Here is a 24,037-nt window from a genome sequence, read left to right on the forward strand (position 1 = left end):
GGTGCAATGCTAGAGTGAACAGCAGTCCTTAGTTTAGCAACAAAGTAGTCACGCTTACAACCACAGTTACTGGTGATGCTGTCAAGGTTTCTGGGGTAGCTCAGAGATGTATGTCTCCTTTTTACCTCCCCAGCTGTAGTTTCTTTACTCACTTTTCTGTTCCTTTGGCTGTCCTTGAAGGGTTTTGTTTTTACCAAGTACTGCCTCACTCTATTTTCACTTTCATATCTCCAAGTTGCAAGTGGCGTTTGTCAGCTTTTCTATTTATGCTGCTTTCTGAAAACTCCAGCTGCCTTGCAGCTTGTTCTCTGCTCCTGTGCCTCATTTCCCTGCCATGGTCGCACCCATCACTCTGTTTTCCATCTCGCTGTTTGCGGGGTTGGGCTGTCGGTTCTGCCCGGTGGTGAAGGGAAGCCCTGCATCCCGCTTCGGTGGCTCAGGAGTGCAGCATGGCTTCTTCCGAGCGTCTGCCCTCCCTCCTTGCCTGCACGCTCCCTCAGGCGCTGAGGTAGGCTGTTCGGTTGCTGCAGGTTGGAGTGAGGGTCTCCTGGTGCTAGCCGCAGGAGGAGTGGATTACAAAATATATGAATGGTTCGGGGGGGGGTGGGTGTGTGTGTTTGCTTGGAAAACACTATTATTTCTCATTCTTCACCTTTCCCAGGTAGCACCGTGGCCGCCAGGCCTGTCTTACACTCCCGGCCTAGGCCTGACCTCTTGACCCGGGCGGGGCGGCCGCCGCGGCCTCTCTCCGCCCCGCCCCCGGGCCGTGCCACGACAGCCCCGGCGCCCCTGCCCCGCCCCGTTCAGGCAGGCCGGGGCTCGGCCCGTGAGTGACGCCGCCGCTCACCCTATAACCGCAGAGCCGGTCCCGCCTCCGGAGCGGCCCGACCACTCGGAGCAGGGCGGGGGCGGGCCCGTGCCCCCCGCCGCCCGTGTTTCTCTTCCGCTGTTAAAGGAGACGCGGCGCGGCGGGGGCTGCGGCGCGGGCGGAGGAGCGGGCGGCCCCTTTAAACTATGCGCGCGGCGCGCGGGCGACCATGCAATGGCGGTCGGTGGTGCTGGGGCTGCTGCTGCTGAGGTTGGGGCTGCAGGCGCTGCTGGCGCTGCTGCCCGCGCTGGCGCCGGGCCTCTGCCTGCGCCGCCGCTTCCCCTTCCCCTTCCCGCCGCCGCCCGCCGCACTCAGCCCGCCCGGCGCCGGCCCCTCGCACTGGGGCTCGCTGCTGCGGCGGGGCGGGGGGGCGGCGGCGGTGGTCGGGGCGGGGGACGAGTACGAGCGGCGGTACAGCGGCGCCTTCCCGCCGCAGCTGCGGGCCCGGCTGCGCGACGCCGCCCGCGGTATGTTCGTCTTCGGCTACGACAGCTACATGCAGCACGCCTTCCCTCGCGACGAGCTCGACCCCCTCCACTGCCGGGGCCGCGGCCCCGACCGACACGACCCGTGAGTCGCCGGGCTTGAGGTGTGTGTGTGGGGGGCTCGTGGACGGGGCCAGGCCCGGGGCCTGACGCTCGGTTCTGCTTCTTCCAGCTCTAACCTCAACATCAACGACGTCCTGGGAAACTACTCGCTGACGCTCATCGACGCTCTGGACACGCTGGCGGTGAGTCCTTGAGGGGACACACACCCCCCTCTCTAAAACCTGCCCAGGCCCGTCTTAGCTAAGCCCCCCCCAGTCGGGGGTTCTGCGGGGAAGAGTTTGGTGGGTCCAGCTGTGAGCGTGGTGCTTTGCTGCACGAGAAGGCTGCGGGCTTGCTGCATTGCCCCGTTTAATCAAGAGGGAACTTCAGGAGGGTCGTGTCGACGGCTGGGGTGAACAAAATTGGTTTGAAGGTGCATGAATATAGCTGGGATGCATTGCCAAAGAGTAATCATCCTGCTAATTAAACTTCAAAAGTGGTGTCTTAGCAGGAGATGGATGTTAACGTCTGGAAGCTGAAGCCAGTTGATGGGAGGCTTTGAGAGATGAGAAACATCCACGAGTGTTCTGTTGCCAGTCTGGCCCTTGGCCGCAAAACGGGTGCCTGTTGCAATTCACTGCGTGTTTTATTCCTAACCCTGGTGTGGGAAGCCGGGAGTGAAGGCTCTCTCTCGGGCACAGAGCTTCGTTTAGAAGAACTGTGAAGCTGCAGGTCTCAGCTGTGGGGTGAGTGGAGTGAGGTGGGAGCGTGGTCATGAGCTGTCACGTCGACAGCAGGCAGCATGCTGGAACAGACTTTGAAGGAAGGAGTTAAAGGGGAAAATGAGGATCTAGTACAGCCTTAACTTAGTGTGCACTTGAAGATGGTTCTTGATAGGTTCATCTGCCCTGGTACTGAACAACACTGATACTGTCCCTTGCTCTGAGGTTGAACTTACAACCGCAGCAGATGTGATATCTTGAATCAGCTCTGTATTTTTAAAAAAAGAACAAAGAAGCTAGTGGAGCTGAAGAGGGTTACTTGGTCCAGAAACTTGGTGAGAAATTGAAGGAAGATGACAACAGAAAGTTTCAAACTGGAGGCAGTTACTCCGCAGTGTTTGCCAAGGACCTGCCATGGGCCCAGTGCTGTTTAGTCTTCACATGTTAAAGCAAAAAGTGCTGATGTTTCATGCAGAGCTGCTGATAGAAATAGAGATCAGTTCTTAGCATGAAGGCAGGCAAGGTGATACTGTGAGGAACTAATTTAAATTGTGGTGACCTTCAGCAATATGAAGTAAAAAGTCTAATAGTTTATAAGTGAGAGGTTATTAAATATTTTACTTCTGAGGAGAAGGTGGTGCTGGGTGTGCATGCTGGCTAACAGCTGGGTCATGAGCCAGCAGTGTTACACATGCAGGGAAGGATGAGAGTACTTGGAGATGTATCAGCAGAGATTTCCAGGACAGAGGAAATTTTGGAGGTCTTTCCCAAGACTCAGGTGAGATCTCTTGCAGGATACTGCCATCGCTCTGGTATTCAGGAAGGGTGGATTTGAACTGGGACATGCATGGGTTGTTGAGAGATATGTCAGGAGGAGAGTTTTTCTCACTCAAGATTACTCTAAGAGCTCTGATTGTTTTGCTTGGCATAGAGGGCCTGACCGACACACAAATCTGTATGAAGAGTGGTGAAAGGAAGGAGAGGGAAAAGCTGTAAAGCTGCTTCTTGCCTACTAAAATAGGCCGTTGTATGAATTTCTGATAAAATTTGAAGATAATGTGAGAAGCAAACTATGTTAGTAGTACCAGTAGTATGGAATCATGGAGAAGAGCCCCTTCCTTGAAGTCCTTATTTAGAGACTCCCTTGGGTTTCATTAGTCTCATTTTTGCAGCCAGTGCAGGTTCTTGGCCTTCTGGAGCATCAGGGCTCATTGATGCAGTGGATCTGTGGTAGGTTTCTCTCCTCTCATGCAGAAGGTAGTGCATGCAAGGCCTGTGTGTGCGCTTTGGGTTATAAAATATTTTCCATTGCTACAGTGGAACTGCAGCTCTGTGGTGAGGAGCTCTCAGCTGTTTGACTGAACTGAAAGGAGGAAGCGAGGAGAACATTGGTTTTAACTGAAACAGCAGTTGGGGATCTGGGCTATGTGGCTGATGGTGTGTTGGCTGAACAGCTGATGTCCTGTCCTCATTCACCATAGGCTCGGTGTCCTATCCATACTTTTTGGAGTAGTACATAACTTTTTTTTCTCAAATAGAAGACTTCTGGTTCCTAGAGTCTCTTGTGTTTCCGAAACTTCTGCATGGAGCTCTTCATCTGCTCAAATGAAGCATGTGAATGCTTTTCCCACTAGGTCTGGGTAATGGAAAGCAGGCTGGCTGACACACGGTGCTTTGATGGTTAAAGAGCTCGTCAGGTTCCCTGTACACCTAGCCTTATCATGAACTTATGCAAGCAAGAACCTGTGTTTTCCTTCCACATTCTTTCTTCCTTGCAGCTGGGGCTGAATTTATGTCTCTCTCTGGATGAAGTGGAAATCAGTTGCTAAGATATACCTAAAAAACTGGTGTGGGGGAGCTCCTGGGCCTGGCATGCGGTGTTGAGTCAAAAGTGCAAAAGCTTGGGCTCCCCTGGTCAAATAAATGTCAAATCAGACTTCATTGTTCTGGAAGTTGTGTGACCTTTTAAGCTAAACTTATCTCTTAAACTGGTAGTTTAAGCAGTTAAAACACTCCATGGTTTAGAGTCTTAGAGTTTTTAGACTCCTGCTCTAAGAGATCACCCGCAAGGCTGATGTTGGGGGTGGAAGAGTGCACAGATGAGTAAAACAGACAAAAATACATCCTTGTGGCTTTTGGTGTTTTAACATTTTTAAAAATGCACTTTTACATGTCAGTAGGATGAGTAGCTTCCCGGAAAGTCTTTTTAGCAGGAGCTTTAAGTACTCTGTTCTTAGTTACTATGACAGTTGGTCTAAAATGTGAACTTGACATTCTCTTCCCCAACCCTCTTCTGAAGCAACAATTAGACAAAATGACTTTGTTTTTATGTAAAAGGTAATGGGAAACTCCTCAGAATTCCAGAAAGCAGTGAAGTTGGTGATTGACACAGTTTCATTTGATAAAGACTCAACAGTCCAAGTTTTTGAGGCAACAATCAGGTACGTTGCTCTAGGTTTCTGTTGTTAAAACATTAATAAGGTTAAAGATTTGGTGTGCGTATACAGGAGAATCAAAGTGAAATCATTGATGTCTTTGGGCTTTATTCCATAATTGTTCATTGAGTAAGTTGTTTTTTAACCTTTTATGAAAATATTCCATGCTTTCATAATTAAAGCAATTTTAGTGACTCGCATGTGTATTGAAGCAGTGATATTAATACAATGGTAGTCTCAACTGTGTTTGGCTTGCAGGCTGCTACGTTTTTGTTCTTGCAGCTGATAGGTTTTCCCTTCTTTTGTTTTCTTCTGTGGACCTTTTGCTTGCTTTCGCTTCTGTTTTAGATGAAAAACAGGCCTGTCTGTCTTGGAGATGAGTTCTAGATACTGTCAGATTTCAAATGGCTTAATTTTCTGAATGTCTTAGTGTTTATTCAACTGCTGCTTAACATGGCTAGCTTTCTTTTTCTGAATACTAAGTTTACATAACAACCTTACTGCTGTTTGCAGGGGCAAGGAGGTCTTCACTTGTCAATAGACTTGGTATGTTGTAAGGAGCTACTAGGTTAGGTAAATTTTGCAGAACTGGATTTTGGGATTACTGTGAGTGACAAGCAGTGTGACTTCTAGGTGTTTTCACTACTGGTGGGGAAGAAATCAGATCTCCTCTGTAGTGTTTGTACGCAAAGTAATGCTTCTGTTAAATATGGTACTGATAAGGGTTAGCTGAAGAACTAGGTTCAGATCAGATTTAAAAGTTGAAGATCTTTTCCTTTTCCTTCAGGGTTTTGGGAAGCCTGCTTTCTGCCCACATAATAATTACAGATACCAAACAGCCTTTTGGTGATATGACCATTAAGGATTATGACAATGAATTGTTGCATATGGCTCATGATCTAGCAGTGAGACTGCTTCCAGCCTTTGAGAACACTAAAACTGGAATTCCATATCCTCGGGTAAGTGAGCACACCAACACAGTGGGGATATAATGTAAAAGTTGTAATTCACCTCTCCTGCAACTCTCATTCTGTGCCCTGTGTGTGCACTTGGGGTATTGAACCTGCTCTAAGTTACATTAAAATGGCGTGGGAGGAACTGGGCTGTTATGGTGACATGGACAATGTGTAAGTTGCTCCTTGTGTCTACTAAATGTTTTTTTTAGGCTGTTTTTTCACTCTGTGTGTATTGTTCCTTATGGGTCATTTGTTTCTGTGCTGTTTGGCCGGAATGTGCCCTGCTTTCTTCGTAGATATCATGTAGCGACAAACAATGCTGTCATTAAGGTTAACAAGAAACACTGTAAAGGCAAATAGTTTAGGAAAGTGACTTCACTGGTGACACAGTACTAAGATAATTGTGATAAAATAAAACTCATCTAAAATACTTGTCATATTGGGCTTGGAATTTGTAATTTTCTTGAATACTGCTGAGTGAGTACTCAAGAACACTGCAGTATTCTTGAATACTGTGTCCTCTTGTTTTAGGCAGATGCAGTTTGCAAGGAGAAGGATGTCAGTTCTAGTGGAACAACTCTGAACTGTAAAACTGATTAGCGCTTTGCCTGACTACTTTTAATTTCTAGAAACAGCAGCACTGCTTTTCCTCCAGACCTGTCAGCCTGTAGAAACATGAACTTTCACTTCTGTTCAGTCTGGTAAAGCAGTTGGGGGTGGTGTAACTTCCCTTCAGCATTTTGTTCTGTGGGGAAGTTGAGGAGCACTCACTGGGGAAACTCTTGGTTTCAAGCGCACTAAATGAGGGGAAGCAGTACTTGCATCACCCTTGGAAGAACCTGAATGTCTAGTAGAAATGATGAAAAAGTGGACTGAAATTTGGAAGGAATAGCAAGTATAGGGAGTAGCAAGATTAGGATTGCCCATCTAGAGTGTGATGGTACAAAGTTGGAAGATGAGTTTCAGGAATTCTTCATGAAGACTTTTTGACCAAGCAACGATATGCTGGCTTTCTAACTATATACACGTTATATGCTTTATATGGCAAAAACTAATAAAAAGGCTTTCTAATAAATATGAGATTGCAGATGAGAGTGCAGCTGTATGAGGTGCAGCCTGCCTTCTTGCTGTTAGCACTCTCTCTACCTGCTTCACAGGTCAACCTGAAGAAGGGGGTACCTCCAGACAGCAATAATGAAACTTGTACTGCGGGTGCCGGGTCCTTGCTGGTGGAGTTTGGTATCCTTAGCAGGCTGCTTGGCGATTCAACGTTTGAATGGGTGGCCAGGAGAGCTGTCAAAGCACTCTGGAGTCTCAGAAACAATAACACTGGACTGCTAGGTAATCTCCTCTGAGGTGATGCTATAGTGACTGGCTCTGTGCTTTAACCTGCCTCAGTCTCCTGTAGTAGAGTGCAATCATGCTACAGGTTTCTTTCATGTATCATTAAGTTTGTTGATCTGCTTCCTCTGTAGCTGTGTGTACACTTCCTGTGTACTCATAGTTTCTGTTGACCAAATGGTACTTTGTAATTTTATAACAAAAGTGGAATGACTTCTTAGGGCACAGGTTTCCAAGGACAGATTTTTCACGGAACTGGTGAACGAAACTGAAGTTCCTGCATTTGTATCCTCATTAATATAATTTAGATTGGCAAAAGACTAAAAGTACTTAAAAACCCGCCTGTATGTGCTGTGTTCCTTGGATGAATACACTGTAACACTTTACCTTGATAGTAATCATTCCTCCCTAAGACCTTTTGAAGATGTAATTTTTCTAAGTTCTGGTTCTTGATTATTTTTCTCTGATGTACTTCGCAACTTTAGACTAAACTTTTTGTCTGTTCTGAAAGGAAATGTTGTAAATATTCAAACTGGCCATTGGGTTGGAAAGCAGAGTGGCTTGGGAGCAGGGTCGGATTCGTTCTATGAATACCTTCTGAAGTCTTATATCCTCTTTGGAGAAAAGGAAGACCTGGACATGTTCAATGATGCTTATCGGAACATTCAGAACCACTTAAGAAGAGGGTATGTTATTTCATATGGGTATCAATTCCTTAAGCAATGAGTATTCTGGAAAGATATGAGAGATTGTATAGTGTTTTGTGTCATGCTCCAGAAAATCCATGTTCTCTTTTTTTTCTTTAAAAACCGAAATCTTATTTCCATGATAGTCACCATGGAAATAAATTTTAACATTCCATTCACTTCTTAGTCAACTGATCTGAATAGCATTAGTGATGCAAAGAAGCTAAACTGGTTACTGTCCAAGTTAGTAAATGTTAGACTGAGAGAAGGCTGTAGAACTGCAGAGGAAATGTATTAAATTGACTGATTTAGTACTTCTTAAGGCCTGATTTTACCTAGCATGACCTTTTGGTAGAGATTCTGCTGAGAACTTCAGGATATGATGTACATACCTTTATGAACTAATTTTTCTGAAAGCATGACTGACATTTTGGTTCTTTTCAAAATGGCTTTGAACCTAACGTGACAAATCCATGGCTCATTCTCTTTGCTGGTGGCAGTGCTGTAAAATGAGACATACATTGTGTTCTTGTAAAACAGTGAATATTTACGTGTGCTTATTGTTACATGGCAGTCGAGAAGCTTGCAATGAAGGTGAAGGTGACCCTCCTTTGTACGTTAATGTAAACATGTTCACAGGACAGCTGATGAACACGTGGATTGACTCTTTGCAAGCCTTTTTTCCTGGACTCCAGGTAAACTTTCATTCTGTTAAGGACTGAACGCCACAGTAGAAGGGTGTCAGAAAGGTTCATTCTAATTCTAGGCTGTGAATGAGCGTGAGCATCTCTTCTGAGATGAGCTTCAACCTGCAGGTTTACATCTGGCTGCTCCGATAAGAGAGTCTTGGGGCAGTTCAGCTTCTGCATCAGCATAACAGTATTGGAAGGCCTGGCCTCCTCTCTGTTAGATTTGAGATACTTCTTCACTTTTCTCATTTAACCACAGCATTTGTATACCATGCTGTGAGGCTGAGCTCATTGAAGCTTTTAGTGTGAAAGAATTAAGACATTAGCTTTGTTTTTTGTGGGGGTTTTTTGTTTTTTGTTTTTTTTTTTTGATCTCCCCTTATGAGGGGAGTGTTTTATTACTTAGCATGTTCTTAAACAGAGTGGAAAGCAATTTGCTGACTTGCAATATTAAGTGTGTGTGTTTATGGCTGCTGTTCTGCCTAGGTATTGATAGGAGATGTGGAAGATGCTATTTGTCTCCATGCTTTTTATTATGCCATATGGAAACGATACGGAGCTCTCCCAGAAAGATACAACTGGCAATTGCAAGCACCGGATGTTCCCTTTTATCCACTGAGGCCAGAGTTAGTGGAGTCCACATATCTTCTTTATCAGGTATTTGATTTTTCTCAGCTTACAGCTCATGTTTTGGCAAAAATGTTTTTGTTCAGAAAGTCCCTTTTTCTGCCTCTAGCCCCTGGCCTGCTAAAATCTGGTGCCTCAGGATCTGCCTGTACTTATATGGAGTTCTCCGTTTAAATGATTATTATGCAATGGAGTTGCTATGTTTGCTTAAAAAAATAGCCTTTTTTATAAGACAGACAAAAATGAGACTAAACAGCCTTCTGAAAAAATAGCTCACAGGTTTGTACAAGGTAGAGACTTGTGACTTCTTAATAGAAGTTGTTGAAGTAAATGTAATAGCGTTCCTTGCTATATTGTCTAGGCACAATCTCCAGCTGGCAGAAGACACAGTAAACTAAAATAACTTTCTGGCTGCAAGAAAGCTATCAAGGAGTTTGAATTTACTACAAGTTTTATTATGATTTGCACCAAGGCAAATGTGAGAAGTTGCACAGAGTAATCTAAGTCATGTTCCTATAAAGATAAGTTTCCTGCAGAACATGAGAATCTGATACTACTAGGCCTTTGTTGTGTTATCTTTACAAGATTTCAAAATTGCTGGCTCTAACTTGTCTGTCTTCCTTTAGGCCACAAAGAACCCATTTTACCTTCACGTGGGAATGGATATTCTTCAGAGTTTGGAAAAATATACAAAAGCAAAGTCAGTCTTCAATGTTCTTTGACTTCTTTCACTTCTGTATGCATATATTTTATTATATAAATATTATATTGAATCCAGTCTGCCAGATGTAGGTAAAGCAGAAAACCCAACTCTCAATAAATCAATCTTCACTTGCAGTTTTTATGAAGCAATTATTTCTTTCTCATCTGAAAATGAAGTTATAGTCCAGTGACAATGTTATGCCTTCAGAATTTTATAACTGCCTTTTAAAATTAATTGTTGATGATCGGTTGCTAAAAACTGGTAAAATTAGTAGGTTGTTTTTTTTCTATGGATCCTGCAAGAATATTTCTAATCTCTTGGGCCCAGTGTGTTTAACTAAACTGGAGGGATGGCCTCTGAGAGATGCTGTTGCCTATCAGCTTTCTTCTCAAGACAGTTACTGTGAATTCTGGCTGTAATACCGAGTATCTGAACTTCTTGAAAGACTCAGAGGGAGGATAGTGAATTTTTTATTCAACTATTGGTATTTATTGATTTTGTAGACAAGTCTGTACTAACCGTAGGACAGTATAAATCAGTGCCATTCTGCAGTTAAGTGGGATTCAGGTGCTGTGTGAGGGTTGACTGAAAGTATTACAGTGCACTGTGTGACAGCTTGCAGCTTTGGCATTTGTTAAGTGCTCATGGGAGGGAAGAGTAGGTAGCTTGGGAAGAAACCTTTGTGTGAGGCCGGGCTTCCAGGCCTGGGTTTCTCATGTGCTCAGCGTGGGGAAATAACCTATTTTGTGCAGGGTGCCTTTAGATTAGCTTGCTTCTTTGAGAGACTTCATAAATCTGCACAATGGAATAGATGAACCACAGGGTCAATGATTACAGTCACATCAGAATACCAAAAACCAGTAATCAGTGCTTACTTGTAAAAGAAACTTGTTTCATTTTAACTTTAACTCTGGTGACAGTTGGAATGGTCTGAAGTTACGGAATATGCAGGGAATGCTTTGAGATCAGAATGTATGGGAACTAAACCCAAACTAATCTTAAATCTTGCAGGTGTGGCTATGCCACGTTGCACCATGTTGTAGAGAAGACAAAGGAAGATCGAATGGAGAGCTTTTTTCTCAGTGAAACATGCAAATATTTGTACCTGGTATGTACATGATCTTCATTTCAGAGATACTCTATTGCATATGCTGTTCACAACCACGGCTCATTGAGGAGGCAGCACATTGCTAATTGGAAACTGTGCTGCACTCTGGGGAAGAGAGGGGTTTAGGTATCAGAATGTATCACAGAATGTGCTGCTGCTCTTCCTTTGACCCTTCCCTAATCTTGGAGGTTTGGGCAGCTGCTGGGGAAGCAGTAATTTAGCCCAGAGCTTCAGTCTTGCTCTCTTATGGGGGAGCTGGGAAGAAGAGGAAGCAAGACTGAAGGAAGTTACTGCTCAGCTCTGGGCTAAATTACTGCTTGTAGCCATTTTGCAGCAGCCTCCAGTTTCTCCCTATCAGGGTTTGGCAGTCACAGGAGAAAGCATTGGAGCCAACACTGCTTAAGCTACTGTTCTCAATCTCCTTTAGTGTAGAAAAACAAATAAATCTGTGACTGAATGAAAACAGTGGATGCCGGCCTAGAAATGCCTGCATAGCGCAGCTTAAAAAAATAAGGGCAGTTTAAGTTGTGTGAGAAGTTTTTCTTTTGCTTTTAACTGTGGAAATAAATCCCGTGCATTAAAACTATTTATTTCCATTTGCTCTAACAGTAGTTGCCCATTTAGCACTAAAAGGTATGCTTTTTGTGTGATCCTTCAAATGCATGTGTGCATTTTAACTTACTGTTGATGGGACATCAAGAATGTTGCACATATACTATAACTGTCTCTCCCATCTCTTGTGTAGCTGTTTGATGAAGAGAATCCACTGCATAAATCTGGAAATAAGTATATGTTTACTACTGAGGGGCATATTGTGTCTGTGGATGAACGTTTTCGTAACTCACTGTGGCAAGACATCCTCCCTGAAGAGGACAGTGCAGAAAAAATTAAACCTAATGAATTAAAGGCAGTCAACTTCAGCTCTAATGTAAGGAGTACACTGATTGTTCCTGGTTGTGTTGCTGGAGAAGGGATGTATGTTGAACTGGCCTAGGCAGTAGAAAAAGCCATTTGGAAATGTTACTTCAGAGCTCTGCAGTGTTTCCTTTATAAATGTCAAATATCTGAGAAGCTCCCCTGTGAAAAACACTTTCAGTAGTGGAATGAGTCGATTAGCATAATGTGAGAGTGATTATGTTGAAGGTGAAACCTGTCCCCTTGTAAGTATTTTGCAGCAATTTGTTCTCTGTTAATTTATTTCCAATTATTTTTCCCTTCTCCTTTTCTTTGCCCTTAAAATTTACCAGTGTTGCTCTGAAAGGGAAAGAGAAAAACAGAGGGTCGTTACAACAGCTTTTTTTCGTCAGGATGGTTTTGAGGCATGTAAAAGTGACCTTTATTAGCTAGGCATCAACTGAGTACAGAGCTATGGTTCCAGAGCCTATCACCAACCAAAACAGATATATTTTTAATACAGAAAATTTTTTTTTAATCTCTGCTAGTAGGTTCTAGTATGGTTCCTCTCCTCCTCCCCCCCAGTCCTGCAGAAAAAGAGCATTATTTTAAAAAACATTCACAGTTGTCATAGCGAAGGAAGTCTCAGTTGAATAACAAGCTGCAGCAGTTTGGTGTGTATTTGGAAGCTTGCAGCCTGCACTGAGGAAACACTCACTGTTGTGGCTTGTGCTGTAAGTTTGCAGAGAATGGGGGAGAGTCAGGACTAAAAGTGCTGATTGGGTACAGTTTTCTGTACTGGGAGGAAATCTGTGGTTACTGATCCTGAAATGCCTGATAGATTACAGAGGGTATGGGATTGACTGTTTTTGTATTTGAGTTCTTCAAAATACTCTCTTTTTGTTAACAGTGTAACAGAGTTCCTGATGAGAGGAGGTACCTGCTGCCATTGAAGAGTAACTACATGAGACAGATAGATCAAATGGTGGGCTTGATCTGAATCATTCTTCAGAGTAACTTCTATCATATGTCAGGAGGAGCATGGGATTTTGCTGTAGACATTCCTTTCCTCTTCAGCTACACACCTGCGTATGCTAAGTCACTGGGGTATCCCCCATGCTTGTTAGTTTTCAATTATGGACGTGAAGGGAAATCAGGTTCACTTACAAGTTCTGTCTTCTGAACTGTGGTAACTCCATGTGCCACCTGAATAGAGATTTCTTGTTTTAAGACTTCCTATGAAAAATGTTGTTGCAAATGAAGGCTGAATATACTTTTAAAAAAAAACAAAAAAATTGGCATGTGCCACTTAGCTACCTCTTTGTAGCTGTATTACAAATGTCCCTTTAGAAAAGGGTCTAGTATTTAATTTGAAATGATCTTGGGATTGGGGAAGGAATGGGAAAGTGCAATTTTTTACACCAAGTTTAATCATTGAATTATTCTGGCTAGCAATATGCAACCTTAAGTACTACTCAGGTAGGAACCCACTGGTAATGGGTTTTGCTGAAACAAAAACACTCTTATCTGGAATAGTATCTTGAAGAGATAACTCCTGATCATATAAAAAGCTATCGGTATAGTCATGATATCCTTTATATACAGGGTTGTATAGAACTGCACAGTTGCAAGAGCCTGTAGCTGCAGAGACCAGTAATAAAACATATCAGGTGCCTTTTTTTTATAAGGGAATGGGGGGGAGGGAAGGGGAAATTGCAAAGCCACTCAGCTTTCCAAGCAGCTAACTTGATACAGCTTAGCTGAGCAGAAGTTCCAAGAGTTTTATTGTTTGCCGTGTTTCTAGTGCCTTTTCAGGAGAGATGCTGCTAAGAACTGGTAAAACAGTACATGAAGAACAAACTATTGCGCATTCCTGACAGCATTAAGATGTTAGTGCCTTAAGTTTTCTTTACTAGCAGGAAAAACTGAGCTTGCTTGGGAAGATGGATAAAGTATTTCTGATTAGCTGGTTACAAGATACAGTGGATTCCAAAGTAACTTAAAAAGTAACTTGCATATGAGATGGCTTCTCTTTTTTTTTTTTTTTTTTTAAGATACTGGAAGAATATCAACTTTTGTGCTCATCCCAAAGAATATTTCTGGGCTGGATTTACTCTCTGTGTCAGTGCAGTTAGTAGAGGGGCTGCCTCTGCATCGCCCTGGGGATGGAGTTGGGAAGAGGTCTGAGCCTGCAGCGTGGTGACTTCCTCCGCTGCGAGACACGTTGGTACCTGCCTCTGTAAGGGGGTCATGGCTGCAGTGCTGTGCTGTACCTGTAAATTCTGCCTTCTGCTCACAAGTGAGGAATGGTGGGAGCCTGCTTCACCCCACCATCTTGAAACGCAGCTCAGATATGTTTGAGGAATAACTGGTCATGAACTTTCAGGAAGAAGGCAGTTAAATTCAGGTAGGGCTGTTGAGGGATGAAAACAAACTGAGGCCAAAACAACTTATTCTAAATACAACAGGGTTTTTTTCAGTGGCTCCCCATTGCTTACATGCTTTTTACTTTTTGACTACAGTTGGAGTAGTTGAATGTTACTGTTGAGTTAGTTATTTTTAAATTAAGGCTTAAATGTAAGGGCAGACTTGATCTACTGTATTTTCACCTTCTTATGACAACATCGGTTTTCATAAACCATATGTTGCAACTCAACATTTCTAATAAATATGAAGTTAGTGCTGAAGAGGTTATTGTTTGAATCTTTTAGTATACAGATGCATCTCAGGGACTTCATTGTAGAATCTTCTATTCCATGATAGTTGGATCTTGTATTCAGGCAAAAAAAAAATAATCCTGTCTTCTTAGTCTTACTATGTGCGTTTTAATGGGGGAGGAAGGTTGAAGGAGGGAGAGGGAAGTATACATTAAGGTTTCCCAAAACATTGCAACAGAATGGGTTGCCTTGATGTTTGAGGCAATCCCAACTCCTGTAGAATTGGCTTTGCAAACCTATTATTGGAATGTCTTAGTTCCCTATTTCAAAGCAAAACATAAATTCTAGGTGTTAAGATCCAAAGAGGTATTAGGAGAGGTTCAAGGTATAGCTTCTTAACCAGTAACTGTTGTCTGGGCATGCAGGTATGCTTCAGGTCATAAATACGTAAAGAAGTGCGGGAGGGTGCAGAAAGGGAGTGCTTTCTGCCAGCCGAGGGAGGCAGAAAGTGACAATGTCTGGGCTTTCTGAAACACTGCTGCTGGGCCAGATCTTCTAATTGCAGCTCTGAAATGAGAAGTGCTCAGTAGCGTGGAAGCCAAAGGCAGCATTCCACAGCCGACCATTTAAAATCATGGCATGGCAGCTGCCGGGACAGCCGTTGCCCTGGGTGTGTTGGTGGCTGCTTCTAGTAACGATTTTTCCCTGACTCGCAGTTGAGCCCTCTGAACATTCATTATATACCTTGCAGTCGCCTCTCAGTGGTTTGTGCCTTCTTGAAGCACCTGAACCCTGGTGAGGGTTCCAGCAGAGTGTTATGCACAGAAATCTGTTTCAGAGTTTTCCTCAGAGAATTACACACCTATAACAAAGTTGCACAACTGTTCTGCCACTGTGCTTTTCCCTCCCGTAGATTGCCAGAAATAGAGTAAGAGGTAGCTGTGGGATGGGATCAGTATAGGCAGGTATCGCAGCCCTTAGTGATCTGGGCTGTTAGTTGCAGTGCCAAATAGGATATGGGCAGCTTCTCCTTAGGAACTGCATTGAAATTTGTGTTGCCAAGGTGATCTGACAGTCATCTTTCCATAGGAACAGTTTTTGGCTACAAGGAGACTGGTACTGACTATGTGGTAAAAGGCTTTGTATTCTTTAAGAGGCCAATTTTTCTTCCTCTTTGTTTTAAAAATGCTTTGATACATTTTTACTCTATAATTACAGGGCACATGTTCTGCACTAAAATTAAAACTTTTGTATAAATCAATTATATCGAAATGAAATTGGTAACACTGCTGGAATAACTTGCTGAAACAGACTTTTGTATTTCTTGGTATAATGTGCAATATCAATTTTTCCTAATTAAAAATGCAATGTATGCTTAATTGTTGTTTTTCCATGAAGTATTTAATTGGGAATGGGAAATTTTTTAAGAGGACCAAATGCTCTTTCGTGAAATGTCCTAAATTTTCAAAACTGAGCTTAAATTTTACAAATCTGCATTAAAAAATGGTATATTTGACTGCTTTTATGTGTGTTTTTCTTACAGCATAGTTCTTGTAAGGCCATCATGAAGCTTGCAGATGATCTCCCAAATGCAGGGAAAAGATAAATTTGAGTTTGTATACCTGATCTTTGCCATTCACCAGACGGGAAAACTTTAGCAGTTGAGGGTAACCCGGGAGTAGGGGGTGAGTAAAGGAAAAATGTATCTGAAGTTTGTTCAAGCAGATTTGTGGCTATCGTTCAAGTTCTCCATGACTTGGCCAATCTCAAGAGCTCAGCAAAGAACGTAACAGTTTTTTGTCTCCAAGGGTAACTTGGCTCCTTATTTGCCTTAAGCCTGGTTAGTTCGGGAGCACCTAATCGAGGTATGCAAGAAATACCTTTTGTTTTCCCTGTGGGGAATGAGACTTCTCAGCCATATCCTTGTAATAGTACACAAGATAAGTTAATGAATTGGAGAAGGGATTACTCTCTGGTGAGGGCTTTCTTGCCAGCTTCATCTGCCTTGGTTGCTAGACATGAGATGCCTTCTTAAGTGTGCTGGATTTCCATCTAATTAGAACAAGAGATGGCTGCTTACTGCAGGAAAATAAAATGACCACCCCACCTCCAAAACAAAAAGCTGCTTTCTTCTCCCCCCTGTCCTTTCATTTTCCCTGCGTGGTGATTCAAGGGGCAGCCTGCGCTGAAAGCACTGATGTGATGTGGAATGAAGAAATGAAGTGTGGTGGCATCAAGCTTTTGGCCACATGAGCAGGTAGCTCAGTCTGAGCAAGTACTGACCTACCTGCTGGTGTTTCCTACCACCTTCTCCAAGTTGGGCCATGAAGAACTGAGTGCAGGTGGGACTTTTGCACCTAGAACCTTGCTGGGCTCTTTCCAGTCTGTGGATAACTCTGCTGGGGAATAGCTCACGCTGTATTTTAAAATGGGAATGTGGAAACAAGCTATCTGACTATCACTTTGATTTCTTTTTTTTTTTTTTGCTCCTGGATTTTTTATCTCTTTGACAGTATCTCTTCTATTTGAACATTAGTGATTGGATTTTTGCTGTGTTTTTAAAGTTCCTCTGAGTTTTCAGGTGATGACTTTTGTGCCCATCTCATGCTACTTTTGTTGGGTTCAGACTTCTAAGCGTTAATTTTGAGTAAGTGTAAGTGGGCTGAAATCCTGATTTTGGGGAAAGAACCTGAGCTCAGATAGTTTTCACTGTGGTTGCACATTTACTCGTGGTGTCACTGCCCTGAGCAGCTATTTGCTGTCTTTCCTTATCTTGTCTTGCTGTCTTATCTGCTGTCAGATGATTGGTCAGTCAATGTTTTACAGCTCTGAAGTGGGACAGAGTGTTTTTATTGTAGTTTCTCTTAAGTCTACATTTAAGAAAATACCTCAGAAGAGCTACTCTTCCCATTCTTGGGTTTGTGGCAGATTTGAGTACAGTAAGATTGTATATTGATAAAAGATCTAAAGCCCAAAAGTGTGTGTGAGAGCTCATTTTTTTCGGGTATAATGCATCAGGCTAACCTAGTATTATGGCTAAAAAGAAGTGACAGTTTGTAGCTGTGGACAAAGGTCTTCAGCTCGGGTTCCTGTGCATTTTGGCGACGGTGTTGTCGATCTGATCTGCTTCCACCAGAGACCACTCTTGTGCCACAGTTTGAAGGTTTCTGTCGTATAGCAGCAAGACAACAGTAATATCTTGAAGGTGGAGTGTTGGAAAATGTAGTTTTATAACTTCATGGAGCACTGCTTCTTTGCAGGGGGCTGCAAAGTGTCGAGGAAAGGTGAGTGCTGAAGGCAGTGATACACTGTGCTGCCAGCAGCCCGTCCCAGCCGCACCGCTCCCTCGCTGTGCTTCTCCCCAGTGGTGCTGAAAAATAATTTCTTCTGGTTCCTACAGGCATTTACCTTTGTCCTTGCTTGAAACTTCTTTTAGGGAGAAATTTTGTTTTGCTGATCATCTCTCACATTGCTTATTCACCTAAAAGAGATCAGCAAGTGTTTGCTGAAAGCTGCTTCACGCTACTTTTGTATTATTTGTCCCCACTTAACTTACACTGATGAGAAGGCCATTTAATTGGAACGATTATATTGAAAAGCATTTTTTTTCCCAAAAAAAATAATACAATTTCTGTTCCCTCTAATTTTGCATGGCTATAGCTTGGGAGAACTGCTCTAGCCTCATTAGCACAACTTGAGAGTTGGTTGCTCCAATTGTCCAAGAGGAGATGGCTGGTTTGATTCTTAAAATAGTAACTCTATGAGGTTCTATAAAGCAATTTTTTGTTTATGAAGCGCTAATAAGGGTGGAAAAGGTACCTGTATGTCCCAGCCCATAACTGATGAAGATGCACTGACCTCCTGCGAGCTGCACAAGTCGTGGGCAGGAACATGAATGACAGCGCCGAGTGACAGACATGAGGTAGGAGCTGTGGTGGTGACTGGGAGAGCTGGGGCTGACCACGGTCTGTACTTTTGGTCAGGTGTGGATTTATCGGGTCGGGGAGGGAGCTGGAGGAGGTTTAGTCCTTTCCTTTTCCTTGTCCATCTCTCTTCCCCACCAGAGCCTGGTCTTGCAACTTTAATCAGTCTGAAGTCTCTGCCCATGCTGCAACCTCGGTGTAAGCATTCATCAAGGGGATACTTAAATTCAAATTATTTCACCCACCCTTCTAAATGAAAAATATGTGTAAAGAAGCTTCCTGAGCGTCTACATGTTGGAATTCCAGTCCATATGGAGTTCCATATTCCAGTCTCCACGAGGAGCAATTAGTGTGGTTGGGAGCGCCCTTGCCCTTGGGGAGAGCGGAGATGGTAGTGATGGCTCCCTTGGCAAACCTCTTCTTGCAGGACATTGTTGCACATTTTTAGAGGCAGATCACAAAACGTAGTGGCATTTGCACCCTCAAGGCAGGTGCTCTAAAACCGTGAAAAAATTGATTAGAAAAATGGGGAAAAAAAAAAAAACACAACAAAAAACACCCCCAAAAAATAGTTTATTAATATTTTTGAATAATTGAAATTACTGCTCTGTGAGGCCCAGAGGCTTTTGCAATAATGGAAATCTGCATACTATTAAATTTTTATAATGTTCATTTGGTGGAATAAGTAATTCTTAACATTAATAGCTCTTGAAAAGTACCGTGAATCAATTATCTTCATCATGTAATGGGTAGTGCTGGCAATCTGGTATTATATGGTTTTGTCAAGGAGCTGTTTTTCATTAACTTCGGATGAAATACAAAACTCTGTTTTGAAAAAATATTGCTTTTTCCTCCTCTTTAACAGAGGAGATTGATTTTTCAAAGCAGCCTTCAGGAGGAAAAATTAACTCTAAAAGGAGTTTTTAAATAAGCATTTTTAATAGAACAAATATCCCCTTGCTCTCTGACGCTGCTTAATGAAAAAACAAATTATGCGGTAGCTACATTTTTCTTTTCTTTTTTTTTTTTTTGCAAATGATTACTCCTCTTTTTCTTTTGCTTCCATACCCACAGTTGAGTGCAGCACTGATACACCACAGCAGAGCCTGGATCTGCATTTTATGCACATGAACAGGCTTTTTGCCATCTTAATGTGCTGTCATTACGCAGTATGGTACTTTGTGAAGTGTAGTAAGAATAATTAATCCATAAATCAGTGAAAGATGAATCAAACAAAGTTGAGGTTGGGGTTTTTTTCTAGCCTTTTTTTTTTTTTTTTTTAATTTTTCTCCTTTTTCCCCCTATATAAGCCCCAGCTAGTGCATTTTGCACCCAACTGCAGAGTGATTGGGGACTGATGAGCTGAAGTCCTTCGCTGCCCAACAGGGCAGAGCAGGTTGCACGATATTATGCAAAGCTGCAATAATACCCATGACACTTTGATAACAGATTTATACTTGCTGGGTCGCTGAGGTTGGGTGGCTGCTCTCTGAGATAGCGAGCGATGGAGATGCAGACTGGGGTGTGCTGGAAACAAGAGGCTTTGGTGTTGCCACCTGTGGAGTGAGCATGTGGCATGTCCCTGTCCTGTCACCCTGCAGCTCAGCCAGGGAAGCTCCAGACTTTTCTCAGGCTGTGTGGGAGCAATGTGCTGGCCACTGCTTGCTGCTGCTGCAGCCACCAGCCAGAGCTGGTGGGCACTAACCTGCAGAAAAAACCTAGAGAAAAGATCGTTAAGGATACTGGAATTGATGCTTTTCATTTTAAATGGGTGAAATTCCTGAAAATGGTTAAATTATGGCAGGATGCAGTTGTGCCTTGGAGTAGGTCCTTCAATTACAGCTTGGCTTCCAGCTTCACCATCTTGCCAGGGGAGCTGGAAGGACAGCCTTCCCAGAACCTCACCTCAGCTCTCGGCAGGAGCCAGAACCCATGTGAAGCTCAAACAAGACCAATGTCCCAGTCTTCAACTAGAAGAAACCTTGAAGAGTACCTGTTCAAGGTAGCTGTGATCATCTGTAGCTGTGGGAGTAGGACACAGGGCTCTTGGCTCACGGGCTGGCAGACTCGGGGCTGGCAGTGCTCTCTTTGTGCTCAACCCGTTGATGTGAACAATTCCTGCTCACTAGGAAACGCGGGTGAGCACACGGCCCTTTTCCTTGTTTCATGTGCCTGAGAGGATGTTGAAACAAAGATTTAAAGTCTGGTTTCTCCAGCTAGGACGTTCTGTGAGGGTGTGCTTCCTGGTGGAAATCGGTGGCATGAGTTAGGTCTGTTCTTTGTGTGGGTGCCTTTGCACTCTCCTCTTTTTGAGCACTGTCCACAGGCTGTGGAACCTCCATTTGTGGGGATGCTTGGAAGCATCTCGGCATGGTCCTGTGCACCTGGCTCTGGGTGGCCCTGCTTGAGCAGGGGGTTGTGCCAGCGGTGATTCGAGCCTGGGATCTTCGTGGTGGCCACGGAAGGTGCAGTGCGCGGTGCTGGCTCTACAGGAGGGTTCAGATCCAAACCCGGTGCTCTCCTCAGGCATCGGGGCAGCCCCAGGCACTGCAGCAGGACCGCAGCAGTCTGAACCTTTCAAAATCCGCATTAATTGCAAACATCGGGGGGATGGGTGTTGTGGCTCTGCAGCTGCGGTAAAACAGCTCCTAATGGGGGATGCTTTGTTAAGGTTAATGACTCCTCAGCTCCTGAGCTGGCTTTTCTTAAAACATCCTGAAATCTCAGCATCTGGCGCTGGCTGAAAATGCACGATAAGGAGAGAGAAAGGAGGTCTGATATAAATTTTGAGATTCATTGAAGTTCAGGCAGTTTATGTATGAATGGAGAGCACAGTGATTTAAAAAAAAGAATTATGGCGTCCCCTGTGTTCAGTACAGTCTTGGTTTATCCATGGCTGCCTTCATCCTGGGAATGCATTTGCACCACAAGGATGGGACCCTGAAAAGGGGTTTAAGATGATACATTTAAAACTTCAGTAATGAATACACTTTTAAAAATGTATTATTCGTCATGTGAAAAATGTAGCCTTTCGCTTCTGTTGACACATAATTATTAGGTTTGGAGGATTACTGCACCTGAATTTGTTTTGCTACTGACACAACACAAATGAGCACCAGAACGTTTTGAACCGGGGAAGCAATTTAGTAATCGGTATGATGGTGAAGAAAAACAAATAGAACTTGTCTGTTAGCATGCACTAGCCCTAAAAATATACAGCAGTAATTTCACGGGTGACCTGTGTTGTAAAGTGATCCTGACGATCCTGCACTGAATGTATATTTATATTTTGGTTGCCAGCTCGTTAGGAGAACAAGCGAATGGCTTTTGTAGGGCTGATCCCTCAGGGTGCGAGGGCGACCTGGGCAGGAGGTGACGGTGCTCCGCAGGAGCCATCGCGCCCTGTCACCTGCCCGTTTGTCTGCTGGCGGGTTTGTGTGGTTTTCCTGATAACAGTAGCCCTGGAGCCTCTAAAACAGTAAAACTCTGAAATTTGCCTTTCGTCAGCTGGGCTGGCCGTGTCATGCACTGTGGGTGATGGCGGGGGTGTGACATCACACACGTGTCACAGCCCACATCACATGTCCCGCAGCTTTGCCTTCACCTCCCAGCTTCCCCCAAACCATGTCTTGGGAAAGAAAAACATGCTCAGCCCATCCTTTTGCTCTTTCAGTGTTGTCTCTAGCTTAGCACTGGAAAGATTTCTCTTCAGCGAGTGAGGAATGTTTCAGTTTGGTGATTAATTAGTATTGCTATTAATACAAGATGCGATTCCATTAGATTAATCTATCTTACTGGTCAGGCTTTAATTAATTAGGTAATAAAAGCGACCTTAAAAAAAAATCTTGAATGCTGGTTAATGAAACCCATGGATCTACTTATTAAGAATTAAAACCTTTTTCCCTTTAATATTTTTCTGCATTATTAAACCCTGCTTGGTTTCTTTGTATGGTTTGTCCCATCAATAATGAGAGTCTTATTTCTGAATTGCTTTTTGTGAGCCAAGAAATCTAATATTATCTAATTAGGGCCAACTCTTACTGCATAATAAATACGGGAGCAGCAAAACCAATTTGTTCCAGGCATTTTGTATCACTATTAAAAAAAAATCCAGTCTGTCACACCAGTTTTCATAAGAAAAAAATCATCGTCTCTGTAGTTGAAGAGCTGATCCCATCCCTGGGACTTGGGGTGGCTGGAGGCTCCAGTGGGGACACCACCTGCCTCCATCCCAAAGGCACTGTGCAAAAAGACACAGTTTTGACGAATTTCCATAGTCTGAATGCATCCATTCCCTCTCTGCCCCCATATTTCCTGGTGCATAATTATTTTGGTCCCAACAGGTGAGTGCTGGATGGAGTGGTGCTGCCTCCTGTGATACAGGAAGGATGTGATCAGACAAGTTTCTGCTTTGTTTTCCAGCGTGTTGCCTTTAGCCTTTTCTTCCTCCTGCCTGGGGCCAGGGATTTCACTGGGATTTGCCGTGGTAAAAGTTCAGCAAATTCATTGCAGGAGCAGTTTTGAGGTTTTAATACTGAAAGAATGCAGAGGATCTTTTTTTATGTATTTCACCCTCTCGTGTCAAAACATTTATGGTTCTAGGAGGGATTTTGGAGATGAGCAGCCTGGCACGCAGGGAGGGCACCTGCTGCTGCCGAGCCCACCCCAGTGACTAACAGCTGAAGCCAGGAGCTGGTTTTACCTGGGGACAGAGAGGGACACAAGTGACAGGGCAGGTAAGTGCTGCAGGAGATGCTTTAGGTTAAGCCCCTAGTTTGGCTGATTTCTGGTGCAACAGCTCACACTGAATTGTTTTGATGAAAGGAGGAGACTCTAATCTCTATTTAAAAGATAATTAAAAAGATAAAAGTGAATGCAACATGAAAAAATAAATAGATAAATGCAAACTATAAAAAGGAGAGAAAACTAGGAGTTGTATGTAATGTTCCAGCCCCAGGAGAAGTTAAAACCGGTTCTAATGGCCATCCGTAGTGGAACAATGATGTTAATCACTGTGTGCAGACGCAGGATCCCTCCTCACTCCGTGGCTTCTGCTGATGGCGAGTGGCCAAAAGCGGCACAGGCATGGACAGATTGGTCAAACCTTGGAGCTCAGGTCAGGAGGTGAGGAGAGGGGGTACTTCATAATTATCACTGCTCTTTCAAGAGGGAGATCGCTTTTCTGAGCAGTAACAAGAAAAGGTTTATTTTCCTTTAGTGCTGCAGTTTGTCATAGGGTGGTCTGAGGAAAATCACCTTGATGACATTGTGCATCGTCTTACAAACTACACCTCCTTTGCCATCAGTGGGTGTTACTGTTACTGACTTCACTGTGTCATGGGCTTGGCTGTGTAAAGGGAAAATACTGTGGGAAATAAAAAAATAATATGCAAGTCATTAGGCAGCTTGACTTTTTTTTTTTTTCTGAGCAATTATCTTTGGCAATAGCCTTCTTAATTTTAAAATGAAGGTAAATGACTGTAAAATAAAAATTAAACCCCTCAACATTGTATAAATTATTGTAATTGTGTCACCAGTTATCACAGAACCTCAAAGTAAAATATGTTATTGCTGAGTAAGCTGCTCTGTTGTATAACAAATGTGATAGTAATGCTGAAATGCTACAGCTCTCAGATTGTTATCATCCCAGAACCAACAGTTTTTGCGAAGGAGCCCAGATTCATTAAGAAAAGAATAAAAAGACATTTAAATAACAAATGCACGTTTAAGGTTTCTGAAAACTGTAGTTTGCCCAGCAGTTGTGCTGAGGAAAAGGTCCTTACACCAGTTCATCTTCTCCAGTACCACTTATTCCCCACTGGGTAGTTGCTGCCTGTTGTCACTGCTTGAGATGATGAAGTGTTGGTGCCTTCACTGCACACGTGTCTTTAAATGTAAAGA

The 24,037-nt window shown here is 43.4% G+C and overlaps 1 protein-coding gene across 2 annotated transcripts; it reads left to right on the forward strand.

Moving 5' to 3' along the window:
* Positions 1–960: 960 nt before the first annotated feature.
* EDEM1 (ER degradation enhancing alpha-mannosidase like protein 1) lies at positions 961–13,233 on the forward strand. 2 transcript variants are annotated; one of them, XM_074914207.1, is made up of 13 exons: positions 961–1,108; positions 1,184–1,438; positions 1,526–1,598; positions 4,455–4,558; positions 5,340–5,511; positions 6,666–6,849; positions 7,361–7,535; positions 8,110–8,230; positions 8,711–8,881; positions 9,478–9,551; positions 10,566–10,662; positions 11,408–11,590; positions 12,467–13,233. In XM_074914207.1, the coding sequence occupies exons 1-13, from the start codon at positions 1,038–1,040 to the stop codon at positions 12,554–12,556; spliced, it is 1,770 nt and encodes a 589-aa protein (XP_074770308.1). In that variant the 5' UTR covers positions 961–1,037; the 3' UTR covers positions 12,557–13,233. The 2 variants fall into 2 exon arrangements, with proteins under 2 accessions (XP_074770308.1, XP_074770307.1); XM_074914206.1 differs by having other exon boundaries at positions 961–1,438.
* The last annotated feature ends 10,804 nt before the right edge of the window (positions 13,234–24,037 follow it).

This window comes from Athene noctua, chromosome 10 (genome assembly GCF_965140245.1).
Source record: "Athene noctua chromosome 10, bAthNoc1.hap1.1, whole genome shotgun sequence".
NCBI lineage: Eukaryota > Metazoa > Chordata > Aves > Strigiformes > Strigidae > Athene > Athene noctua.